Below are 13,788 nucleotides of genomic sequence, written 5' to 3' on the forward strand. Positions count from 1 at the left end.
CGGCCCTGTTTCCTCCCAGGAGATTCCTAGAGAGGCCCCACAGAGGCTTCTCCCTGCCTTTCCAGGTTACAGTTTCAGAGGCTCAGGCTTATAAGTAGAAAATGGTTCTTGAGAAGAGGCAAAAAAAAACCTTGAACACCCGGTTCTTATCTATAAAAGTTCGTAAGTGGAGGCATTCTTAGGTAGAGATACCACTGTATACCAAACCAGGAATATTTGTTGACAGCCTCCCACTATTTTAGAACTGCAGTATGATCTTCCTTTTCTAATGGTGTCTTAAGGATGCATGGCCAGGAGGTGAAGAAATGTACATGTTGGTAGTAGATACAAACACTTTTCATCCTTCTTTATTTTGCTTTGTCATTGGCTTACCTGGTATTCATTTGGCCAGAAGGTGCTGACAGCCAGCTCTGCCCGTAGCCAGTCTTTGCCAGTGGAGCCTGTCACATTCCAAATGGGGTTTGCCAGAGGACCTTTGTTCACTCTAACCAAGATGTTCAGGGTTCCAGGGCTCGTCCCTTTCTTACTGTACAAAAGGTAGCTGAAATCGATACAGTGAGTATCGTTCTCTTTCATGGTAGGAAGCTGAAGCCGAGCCTTTTCTCCATGGCTGTGGTGTGAAGAATCCACTATCATGTAGGAACCTAACAAGAGGGGAAAAGGAAGACCAACAGGTGACTATGGAATACAAGTCGACAACAACAACAACAACAACAACAACAACAGAGTTGGAAGGGACCTTGGAGGTCTTCTAGTCCAACCCCCTGCTTGGGCAGGAAACCCTACACTACTTCAGACAAATGGTTATCCAACATCTTCTTAAAAACTTCCAGTGTTGGAGCATTCACAACTTCTGGAGGCAAGCTGTTCAAATGATTAATTGTTCTAACTCTCAGGAAAGTTATCCTTAGTTCTAAGTTGCTTCTCTCCTTCTTTAGTTTCCATCTATTGCTTCTTGTCCTACCCTCAGGTGCTTTGGAGAATAGCCTGACTCTTTGTGACAACCCCCGAGACATTGGAACACTGCTACCATTTCTCCCCTGGTCCTTCTTTTCCTTAAACTAGACATACCAAGCTCCTGCAACTGTTCTTCATATGTTTAAGTCTCCAGTCCCTTAATCACCTTTGTTGCTCTTTCATTCATTCATTCAGAAAGAAAATGGGGATTGATCCCTATTTTCCCAGTAAGGTGCACACATTTATTCCCATCTTTAGAGAATAGCTTTTTTGCAGTTTCAGCTGTTTACAGAACCAGTCAGGTGATTGCAGACAAGCATTCCGGTAAATGTGTTCTCTGTGCACTTTTGTGTACACGAAAGAGCAATTTGCGTCCACATTTTGTCTCTCTCTGTACAGGAAGTCATACAAATCTAATAATAAATAAAGTCAACTAATTTAGAAAAGCAAAAATATTTTTTTAAACTCATTTTAATCAAGCGTCGTTATTAAAATTAATGTTAAACTTTTGTCTGGTCCTTTTTCAGAACTTGGCCTCTGACTTATAATTTTGCATTTTTGTATTATTGGAAATGGGAAAAGAGCAACAACTGGTTTTATTATTGGTTGACAATCTTTGTTGACGATGTAAGGAAGCAGGAAGATGTGCTTATAGGCGTTGTTCTGCCTCACCTTCGTCCTTTGTGAGAAATCATTTTTAATATGAGACTTTTTTTTTTTTTTGCTTTTTTTGGATAATGTCACAGTTGCTCAATTTATACTTTTTTGCTGGGCATTCTTAGGGTTCAATTATTATGAGAACCTAACATATAAGTATTCCTCCTAGAACAAACACTTGCCTCCTGAAGCTTGGAGAAAGTGAAAAATGGCCCAATGGGTCTACCGGAAGTCTGGAGGCTTCAGTGAGGCCTGCATGCTTGCACCGGAGGGAGCAGCGTGAGGAGGGGGTTGTACACGTATGTACGGGGTGGGCATTGAATTATGTGTATGGGTACATGCGCGTGCTATTGCATGCATGCAGCACACCCTTTTGGCACCCAAGCAAAGCATCCGAGCATGCCATCACTGACCTAGTCTAACCAATTGGACAAAGGATCCACTAATTTCCCAGCAAATTACTGCCATCATGGCTACTCCTTACTGGTGTGTGGAGGAGAGAAGAGAAACCCTGGCAGGCAGATACCTACTTATAAGCCACCAGAAGGCTTGATATTTGGAATCTTTTAAAGAAAACATATTAAAGAAAATAGTAGCTTGCCAAAAAGGAAGCTTCTAAAATGATTTATCTACATTTATATGCAGTGGAGTTAGTCTACCTGCTTACTTGCTTTCGGGAGTGATTTCATTAACTACCTTTGAAAGTAAACTTGAGGTAATGCAAGTTTGAGATGTTATTGCTCAATGAAAATAAAAAATAGGACAGTATTTGACAGAAAATTCAACATTTATTTTATCTGTGGGTAGATCTTAATCACTATTTGAAATACTTTGCAGACAGAAAAAGATCTTAAATTCTATTACTGACATGCAATTATCTAAGAAAAAAACAAATGAATTTGAAGCTATTAAAGTTCACTGGCTTTTTATACTTTTTTTATTAACCACACTGAACGCACTGGAGTTGTAACTTTGAGAAAAGTTTGCACGACTGCACTGGCTGCTGCCCAACCTAATTTTTACTTGTTTTCTTTTTTTAAAAAAAATCTGGAGATAATTGGGCACTAGGATATTTACTGCCATCATTACTGGCAATTTCTACACTGATGGATCAAAAATGACTTAATATAGCACATTAGGACTTTCTAAAGTGAATGCTGTGAGATGCATATAATTCAAATTGTTATGTTCCCTTATTCAAAGAACAGGCAGACACGTATGCCTAAGCATAGACTGATGAGATATGTCCTTGAGCATATTTTTACACATCTTTATTTGTGATTAGATGGCAGTTCCAAAACTGGGATATCAAACTTGATAGAGAACAATATGTGAATTCTGGAAAGAACCTGTGGCTTTTGGCTGATTAGTTGAGGATTACAGGGCTAGACTGAGAAACGGGGAAACGGTTCAGAAGTAAACAACAGTAAATCACTTTTTTACAACACTATTGCCAAAAAAAAAGTTTGGAGATGTTTATAAAGACATCAGGACATTCCAGTAAATGTTGCGGCCCTTCCTAGATAATACAGAAATAACCACTAACATATGGTTTATTATTAATTGGACGCCAAGGGAGGGGGAAATTTTAAAAAATCAGAAATCCATGTGGCCCACTTTATTTTTTTTGGTTTTGGATTTGATTCACTTCCAGTTCATTTCTCGATATACACTAGTTCAAAGTGCTGGCTTTTAACTTCAAAGTCCTAAATGAACTGATGCCAGGATAGCAGAAGACTGCATCCTTCCAAAATGAGCTCCTTCCCCTGTAGACTATAAAGACAGTTCTGGAAGCATCCTACTAATTTCCAGAGCACAACTCTTGGATGCAAAACACCCTTTTTTCCCTCCTTAAAGTGTCTCTAAAACCATGGAACTTCCCTTTTCCAAGAGGCATGGAATCATCTTTTAAGATTCTAATAAAAACTAAGATCTTTACATTCCACTAAAGGTTAATAGATAGATTTAATACTTTCATTCCCCAATGTTTTTTGGAAGCAGCATTTATTACCTTATAATATTTTAATAATTTCAAGTGATATACATGTAATAATAAATGTATTATTATGTTATTGTATTGTTTGAATCTGAAAAATATACTGCAGTCTGCTTTATCTTTATTTGTAAAGCTATAGAAAGTTTCTGTATTTCTTGTCTATTTCAGATGCCATAATTAGGGCTCCATAGCATTGAAACATAAGATAAGCCATTTAGCCATTTGGTTTAAACTTTTAAATTCCGTTTCTAACAATTAATTATTCCTAAACAAAAATAATGACTCTACAATTGAAAAACACTTTTTTAAACCTATGTTATTCATTTATATTAATACGATTATTTCTTCACATCCCTGCATTATGTACTTGGCAAAACAAATAAATAAATAATACCCCCAAGGAAACAAATTGGGGGGGGAAATCATTCTCAACATTCCCAACCTAAAAGGTCCTGCCAGGCAGCCTAACCCAAGGCATGACGGTAAACGCATATTTTGCAGATCAAAGCAGCCAAAAGATCCTCAGGGCAGGGCTGGTTCCTGGTCCTGCTAAATGGCATTGCTTATTTGGCTGGACCCAGAACAAGATTTTGGCTTAATAACGGGACACAAACCAGGTGCCCCCATACAACCTTATGTTAGAGGTCCCCAAACTTCGCAACTTTGTGGACTCCAGTTGACAAGTCCACAAATCTTAAAGTTGCCAAGTTTGGGGACCTCTAACATAAAGGTGGGTAGATACTACAAGAGAAAGATAATCTTTCACAGTTAGGTCCTAGGCTAGGGCATAATAGCTACCATCATAATAAACTCAGAGGTGGGTTCCTCCCAATTGCACTGATTCTATAGAACCTGTAATAAAACAGTGATAATGTCATAGAGCTGGTTTTGTTGGTGCCAGTCCGTGGATGCCACCATCTTTTGGGGGGATGTTCTTTGACATTTTTTGCTGGTTTTTGTTTCTGCTCACTCACAAAAGCTGAGTTTTTGGCACTGGTGCATGTGCCGCCATCTTGTTTTTTGCTTTTTTTGCTACTCTTTGCTTCTTTTTTGACACTGCACATCGAGTGGAAGCAAACCAGCAGCAAGGTGAGTTATAACCCATCCCTGGATCAATCTCAGGTCCCTGGAGAGGGGCAGCATATAAATCCAATTAAATCTTAAATCTTAAATCTCTTCAATTGTGTCTCAACGCTGTTACTCAGCATAGTTCATGCATCAGAGGTGTTAAAAAATCTCATTTCAACAGACCACTTGCAAGGTGATTGCGGCATGAATGACTGTAAGAAAGGCTTCTTAGTTCTCTTAGGAGGGAAAGAGGCATAACAACTGCCACCTGCTCCTTAAGGAGGAGGTTCCAATTCAAGAATTTGACTGGCTAAGGATGAAAAGATGAAACTGATTATCAGCCACATACTGATAAACTTTAATTGATGAGTTCCTTTACTCGAAAGAATACACAAGATTATAAGAAGAAAAGAAACAAAAAGTATTGAGAATATATTTTCGTACACACAGAGAGAGCAGTAAAAATTTCAAGGAATGGAAGCCATGGTTCATTACAATCATCCTTAGCTAATCTTATTGATAAATTATTGATTCATAAATTGCTTCATACATTCCACGGAATAACTGGGCCATTCCACCACGGAATAACTGGGCCATTCCACCACGGGATAACTGGGCCATTCCAGAGTCCACTGGCCCTCCGTCACCAATAAATGTAAATAAATAAGTTTATTTTCCAATGCTGAACAATACAAAAGTCCAACAGGTTGTGATATCTATCCATCTCCAGCAAAGGAAGGGCAACTGAAAAAGGGCCACTGGTTGGTTACCAGGAGACATGGCAAGAGCAGAGAAGTCAATCTGCTTCACTGCTCAAACTCCACCATGTAATTTGTAATGTGGGTTTGTAAGCATGCTTGGTTGGATTCACTTGGTCAGATTTACTTCCAACAGTGCTCCTGATATCTCATCTGATTAAGCAAAGTTACCAATTTGCTTCATCTGAAATGCAAAAGGCTATGCTAGTGCAGAACAAACTCCGTCAAGAGAGACAAATACCATGTCTAGAAAGCTGACATTGGCAGCTCAGAAACCTAATGCTCCTGCTGTTTAATAGCTTGCCACTTTCTTACACAGCAATGGGTAAAAAAAAAACCTGAATGCTGGAATCAAAGCTTTTTTATCTTTCCAATGAAAATACATAGCAATCTCAATCCTCCAAACCTTTAAAATTTACCTGGGTGAAATAAGATTACTTGAAGTACAATCTGCTCCCTTCCTTTGCCAAAATGCAATGCAATGGATATAAAGTGACAGATACTTTAAAGACTCTCAGCAAGACAGAAAGAATCATGTTGAGTGTTTACCTTTAAAATTGTACAGGCTTGAATACCTTTGGGAAATATAGATAGTCCTCCATTTATGACCAAATTTCCGGTTGTATGATGCATGTAAGTGCAGGACAGGTCATAAATGATGTACTTTTTCCAAGACTGTCATAACTTTGAACTATTGTTAAACAAATAGTCTTAAATTAAGGACTAACTTAATAATTTAGTGTTCATCATACTCTACCTAATTTCAACTGCAGTATATATATACCATTTTTGTCTATTTCATTTAATTTTATCCCCCTTTATTTTTTAGGAACTCAAAAGGTAGTGTAAAAGCTTAATGTTCTCATCTCTTATTTTCCACACAATAAGGTAGGTTGGTCTGAGGCAGAATGGCTAAGTTAAATTCAATCCACTGATATTCAAATCTAAGGGAGAGCTACAACTCATAGTTTCCCAGTTTCTAGACTAGCATTTAACCACTATTGTATATCAACCTGGCTGTTGAAATCACCATCTCAGTTATATTTCAAACAAGAGCTTATAGAGTCTATAATTTTTTTCATAACTTTTTTTAAAAAGGAATATCGACATGCTTAATACATTAAGATCCACTCTCACAACATTTGGTCTGCCATAATTTAGGATATCACTCTCAATCATATTTTTTTCTGGAAACAATATGCTATAAAAGTGGTTCTCTACAACATCAGCAATAATACATAATGTAACCAATTATTAAAAATCTTTAAGTATCTGTTGATCAAAGGACACAATTTCACCATAGCTACTCTAGTCGACAATTTTAGAACCACATTTCTACAAATTCCATTGGAATAAACAAGACTATTGAAAATCATTCATTTAATTTGCTCAAGCAGTTTTCCTCAAAAAAGCACTCCGTAAATTAAGAGAACTCAAAGAAAAAGGCTGCAACCAACAATGTCAGATTTTCCTTTTGTTGTTGAAAGTATATAGGATAAACTGAAGAAGTGTAGAAGCCCAATGCAAATTGCCCAGAATTTGGGCCATTATGCAGCTTTGTCTTGACAGAAGAATAAATAATGTTGTGAAATGCTAAAAATAATGGAAGTTTCTCATAGTTGATGAAACATATTTATTTTATTTATTTTATTTATTTATTAGATTTGTATGCCGCCCCCCTCCGAAGACTCGAGGCGGCTAACAACAATAAAAAAGACAATGTGAACAAATCTAATATTAAAAATAATCTTAAAAAACCCAATTTAAAGAACCAAGTACTTTTACTCAATACATTTTGTCACTACTACATACATCAGATGTTATTTCCTAAACTCCTGTAAATCTCTTGACCTGGACGATGGTATATTCGGGACGCCTCAGCGTGGATTTTTGGTTTAGGTATATTTTGTCTTGTTTTGCTGTGTGATAAGGAGACGAAAACAGCACACATACATATTGTCATAGACAAATACACCCCCACCCCAATTTATAATGTCCCTGAACAAGAATTATTTTATGTCACTCATTATGTTCCCTGGATTATGTTCGTTATGTTCACTGAATTATGTTCACTGGGTGGCCAATACATTTAAACAAATAAATGAATACAGATAAGTGCATTCCTAGCCAATTTAAGAAGCTCCAAAACTCCAACTACAGGTGGACAAGCAGGAAGAAACTTATCCAAGGCTCAGGTTAAAATGAAACTACAGTAAACCATCCTTTCCAAATGCAGCTGGCGAAAGAGACAAGGAGAATATTGAAATCCTGGCAAACAAGTTGTGACTTGACTTCCAAGTGCAGCCAGGACTCTGAATCAATGCTTTCTTTTGCCAGCAAGAAAATTTTAGCCCAACACTTAGAAATTGTGTGTGTGTGTGTGTGTGTGTGTGTGTGTGTGCATTGAACATGGGAAATGCCCCAAAATACATGGTGACAGCTCAGTGGCAGCTAAGGTCTTATTCATCTAATTCCTTCATTACTTTAGATTTTCTGAGCAGCTTTGTTTTTCGGACAAATTCTGAGTATTCTTTGTGGTGGCATGTTTAGTGTTTCTTTTTTCTTTGTTTAAACTGGAAAGACTTGTATATTATTGCTGGATACATCAACATCTATTTTATTTCACTCTCTTGTCCTATAATGTTACATTTAAGAGAATTGTAGGAAGCCAAGCTCAATTTGAAATCATGTTGCTCATCATCCACTAGATGATGTTTAATTTCAACTAGAGGACTGGAGGTTTCATTAATTTCAGGACTGGGGATTGCCAAAATGAAAAAAAAAATCATCAAACAAGATTCATGTTAAAAGCAAACCTGGCTACTTGGCAGAACTTTAAGGTAATAATTATTCCTGCCTAGTGAACTATCTCACTATTTCTATCTAAAATATGGCAGAGGAATATTGTTTTGTTCTTTTCTAGGGCAAAATTTTGCCATGTTTGTCCCCTGTCAAATGCAATTACATGTGACAGCCCGCAATAGATGTTCACACATCTCACAACATTATTGTCTCATAAAAATCTGAAGACTGAAGATTGAAGATTGCAGGGAAAAAGGACTATCCATCTCCAAAATTAAATGTGATAATGCAATACCCAGGGTGGGGAGCAAATTTATCTTAAACGGAATGAATACTGCCAGATAATATATCCAAGAATGAATTAACAGAACTATATTTAGTAGATAACCTTTAAAAAAAACAAAAAAACAAACCCAAACTGTCAAAATATTCTGAAACCCAGAATATGGTTGGTTCTATTTGTTTACTCTATTTGTGTTGATCAATGTAAGTCTTTCCTTGCAATCTATCTCTGCCATAACACCACAGGGCACTAATGAAATAATTAAACAGACAGATGAAGCTTCAATTTCTGCATGAATCTACTGCAGGTCAGACCAAAGATCATTCCAAGTTATAACCTCCCTTTGATGTAACCGGTGCCATAAACTATAGGGCACTAATGCAATAATTAAATTACTATCTGAGGAGCAGGTACTTTGCAATGCAGAACTCATAGTCTAGACAATAATACAAGGTTCATGACTGTGATTATGCACATGTGGCCAACAGGAAAAGAACCCTTTAATTACTGGCTGCACCATTGACTCTTAATTTAGACCCACTTATTTATTACACTCTCAGAGACTGAGCAGCTACTGACTAATTATTTGATTTATGTTCTTTAAAGCTCGACCAGTTAAAAAGAGAGTCCGAGATATCTCTCAAAGCAGCCAATGCCTTAACTCCTATCGCCAATCAGGTAAACAACTTTTTAAATATCCTCGTCATTATCATCAACATCATTGAAATGATATTGTATGGTTATTGCTTTCAGTCATGATTGACAAGGACCTGAACTCAGTTCATTATAATTATAATGAACTCAGTTCATTATAATAATAATAATAATAATAATAATAATTATTATTATTATTATTATTATTATTATTATTATTATTTTATTGGATTTGTATGCCGCCCCTCTCCGTAGACTCGGGGCGCCTAACAACAATGATACCAATAGGATCCATCCACGTTTCATTACTATTTCTCTTATGGTAATAATCTTCTTGTAAATCCTACAAATAACTCAAAATTCCTTCTATACGTACGAGTATCTGTAAACCTGTAAACCTTTAACATATTTATTTAAGATAACAAAAAATGCTATAATCATTTTATTCAAATAGAGTAAAAGAGAAGAAGGGAGAGATATATTGATAATTATGGTTTTAAACTAAAAAGTGGAATATTAAAATGTTATTTGATTTCGTTTAGTTTATTGGTAATCTCTAAATTGTTCTAGATATTTTTAAATTTTTACCTATAACAGAATGTTCACATTATTATCAAGATTCTCAAAATATTCTGACAACGTAGGTTTCCAAGAAATAAGGCATATTTTTAATTTCCCTATTTATAGATTAAAACTATCAAAGTTTATTTGCCTTTTTAAAAAAAGAATTGGCTTTCATTTAATAACATCAGGATTTTCTGACTCCAGGGAAAAATTCTGGCTGTGACTTAAAAACAAACAAACATTGTACATAATTTATTTTCCCTACTAATGATTCTCGTCAAAAGAATATTGGTTTTAAGTCATGGCTGAAGTTATTTAACAGGATGTAACTAAAAGAATAACTTCCAAATGAGTATTCAGGCTAAATCAGAAGTTGAAGTTGGTCTACATTTAGTAGTCATAATAAGCTTGAAGTTTTGCTGTCCCAAGAATCTCTGTCCACAGGTGGTTCAAATCAGTAGTATGGTAGGTTCTAAAACCTGTTGCTACCAGGTAACGCTGCAAAGGACTCCTGCAACCCTTTTCCAATGAAAACGGAGCTCAGGAGGGCCAGGTTTTCACTTCTAGAGGGTTGCAGAAGTCCTTCACAGCTGAAAATGAAGCAACATGAGAAAATATTTTTACTGAAAGAGTAGTAGATGCTTGGAACAAACTTCTAGCAGACGTGGTTGGTAAATCCACAGTAACTGAATTTAAACGTGCCTGGGATAAACATCTATCCATCCTAAGATAAAATTCAGGAAATAGCATAAGGGCAGACTAGATGGACCATGGGGTCTTTTTCTGCCGTCAATCTTCTATGTTTCTATGTTTAACATGGATTTTGGGAGCCCATTTTCTCTGGCAGAGATACCACTGGCGATTTAAGCACCCTGCAAGTTTGACACCCTTGCTCTAGTGGTTTTTTTAATCCAAAATACAGTAGCTCTACATTGTATTCCTGAAAAAGTGGAGCAACAACCTAAAAGGTCCCAGGAACAAGAGGATAGCAGCAGAGAAAGTAGCACCCAATTTCTCTGCATGTTTATCATTACTTCAAAATGTTAAGTAAATATGTCCTTCAGTCAAATTTTAATCACATGATTGTGTCTGGCCAGGTTTCTTGGCAATGTTAATGAAATCATTAATTTCCTTCTTCTGAATCTTTTTTTCTCCTCAATTTCCCAGCCCAGGACAGAGTCTTAAGAATTCCCATGTCTCCCTAAATCCAGATTCTAACAAGGAGAAACCAATTGAGCTTTCAAGATAAGGACAATACTTTGTGGAAATTCTGGATACATCCCCAAGTTACTGTCTTTGAATGTGCTTATTTATTTCATTTGACTGATAAAATGAAGGGAGTCCTGAACATTCCATTATAAATAGAATTGGTCATCAAGAATTCAGGTGGCTTTTGCTACTAGGCTCTTATCTTTGTTGAAATCCAATGCATATTCCGTTCTCTGGGAAAGACCTTAATACTGGATACCCAACATGTATGATGTAGCATTCTGATAGTTCTACTCTCCAAATTTCAAACAGAAATTTCTTAAAGACTGATTTGAAGAGTCTGTTGGAAACACTTGAAGAACCCTAACTTCCAAGGCAACCCCTAATTCCCCCCTCCCCTCACCTCTTGCATGTCACAAAAACTTTGGCATTAAGCTTTTATTTGCTGACAGGCTCCTGTGTTTTAAATAAGAACACAGAGGTAGAAAACCGCAAGCACTGCATATTAAAACAGTGGTTTAAACAGAATACGGAATGTGCTGTTACCGAGACCGCTGAATTCTTCAGGGCTGCACACGATTGCGTATCGTCTATGTCCCCCTCTTAAATGAATTCCAGTTCTGCTACAAAAGGATTTTAAGGTATATTTGGAGGGCATGAGGAGTTCTGACATTAAAGGAGCTGCAGTTTAAATTTGTTTTACTAGATCAGGTCACTAGGACAGAGTGCCTGGGTTTACAAAACTACTTTGAACTATTGAGAGAAATGATTTTCACCGAGATGGGATGCAGGTAATTATGAATTATACATTATAGCAGAGAAAATGATACCTCTTCTCTCTGCCTCACTGATACGGTTTGATTATTCAACAAGATACTGATGAAATCCTTGCATAACATTTAATATCATATTCTGCTACGAAGATCTGTACTGCGCCAAGGAAGAACATTTCTGTACAAAGTCCTAATATCATTTTCAAGTATTAATGGCCAAATTGTTTTGGTTAAATATGCCAGAAAGAATGTCAAAATGATAGGATGGATGCTCAGGCATATCTCCAGTTAGAGCATAGCTTCAGCCCTTGTTTCTAGAAGAGCTTACTTGTAACAGGAAAATAAAGTTATAAACAAACTAAAAAAACAATTTCCCCTTTAGAAAAACTTTAGATGAAAAGATAGCAAAAGGAAAGGGATGGTTTAAAAAGAGAGGGCAATATTGAGAGTTTTGACCACACAGGAGAGGACACTGCTCATATAATCATGAGAGCACTATAATGTTCTTAAGTACTATTTTCAGAAAAGAAAAGTCAGAAAAATGAAGGGTGGGTGGGGAGACAGATTTAAAACTAAGAATATTTATGGATACAGTACTCAGTTGACTCTGCTTTACAATTATCTCCTTCTACCAAAAAGCATTATATTCCATCAGTCCACATATTCATTTAACCCAGTTCTTCTCAAATAGTGGGGTGTGTGTTAAGTAATGGGCAGAACCCAAGGACATGCACATGAGATTCCAAGATATATCCAAGAGATATGAGTAATTATTCAGTCATACGAGACAGATACATTAAAGTATATAAAATAGTGTTTACTTTAGAAATAGCACAGTCAAGTTAAACAGACCAGTCATACACATTCAAATCAGTCAATATCTCTCAATACGATAATATTACAAGCCTGTCTTTGTGTTACATATCAGACATACATTACAGCTTGCAAATAGATCAATCTAACACAGAGCTTACTACATTAGTCAAAGTGAATCAGCCGAAAGATCAGAGAGAGCAGAGAGAGAGAATCATGCTTTCTGGATCCCTCTTATGCTACCTATTGAAGCTATATTACTTCAATACATACAAGCATTCATTATTAGCTTGTTTATATATTGCAAACCCAACTGTTTTGTACATAGTACTAACAGTGCACATCCCTGGGGAGAGCGCATAGCAATGCCAGGGGAGGCACATGTGACCCCGGGGAACATGCGTAGTCCCTCTCGATTGATTCCCCCAGACAGGGAGTGTTTTCCCAGTTGCACGCTGCTCCAAGCCCGGAGAAAAGGTGGCCAGGCAGGGCAGGGCAGCTGAGTGGGTTCTTGTTCTTGGCGGGTGCTGCAGTAGCCATGAATGGCATGGCAAAACTGCTGCTGGACAAGCATCCTCTGCAGATGTGTGAAAGCTTTGAATGGCACCCTAAAGCCTCCTTCCACACCATTTGTTATGAGTGCCCAGCAGAGGTGGTACTTATGGGCCTGCGACCATGGTAGCCTATGCCTGCCTAACTGAAAACAGGCTCAATTGAGTTCAGTGTGACTTACTCCCCGGTAGGTGGGTAGAGCATCCTTCCCCAGCCAATAATTCACTTGCCACTTATAATAAGTAAAATAATAAATATTAACAATAAAATTCCATTGGGGCCCAGGTCGGAGAGTTGGGGGGACACAAATTGTTTACTTATTCCTAAGGGGGGGGGGATGTAACAGAAAATAATTGAGAGCCACTATTTAACCTAATAAAAAATTCAGTTATTATGAGCTTATGGAGTTTTAGTGATACTAATAGAATGAAACATTTTGGCCCAACACCCAGACAATATTTATATAATATGGCATCTACATAATCATATATGAGGCAAAGGAGGAAAAATGTGAGTATGCAGTGCAGTAGATCCCCAATTGTTCTTTATAAAGGCCTCTGATTTTAATGTGACTAGTCCTCAACTTACAACAATTTGTTTAATGACTGTTCAAAGTTACGACGACACTGAAAAATGTGACTTATGACCATTTTTCACACTTACAACTGCAGCATCCCTATGATCAAGTAATCAAAATTCAGA

The 13,788-nt window shown here is 37.0% G+C and overlaps 1 protein-coding gene across 8 annotated transcripts in view; it reads right to left on the minus strand.

The window, feature by feature from the left end:
- The window catches only part of PTPRK (protein tyrosine phosphatase receptor type K), a 484,094-nt gene that overhangs the window by 329,632 nt on the left and 140,674 nt on the right, over positions 1-13,788 (minus strand). For all 8 annotated transcript variants that reach the window (XM_070733486.1, XM_070733484.1, XM_070733481.1 and 5 more), the window contains one exon: positions 373-644. In XM_070733486.1, coding sequence (XP_070589587.1) covers positions 373-644 — 272 coding nt within the window. The remainder of the gene's footprint in view (positions 1-372; positions 645-13,788) is intronic.

This window comes from Erythrolamprus reginae, chromosome 1 (genome assembly GCF_031021105.1).
Source record: "Erythrolamprus reginae isolate rEryReg1 chromosome 1, rEryReg1.hap1, whole genome shotgun sequence".
Classification (NCBI taxonomy): Eukaryota; Metazoa; Chordata; class Lepidosauria; order Squamata; family Dipsadidae; genus Erythrolamprus; species Erythrolamprus reginae.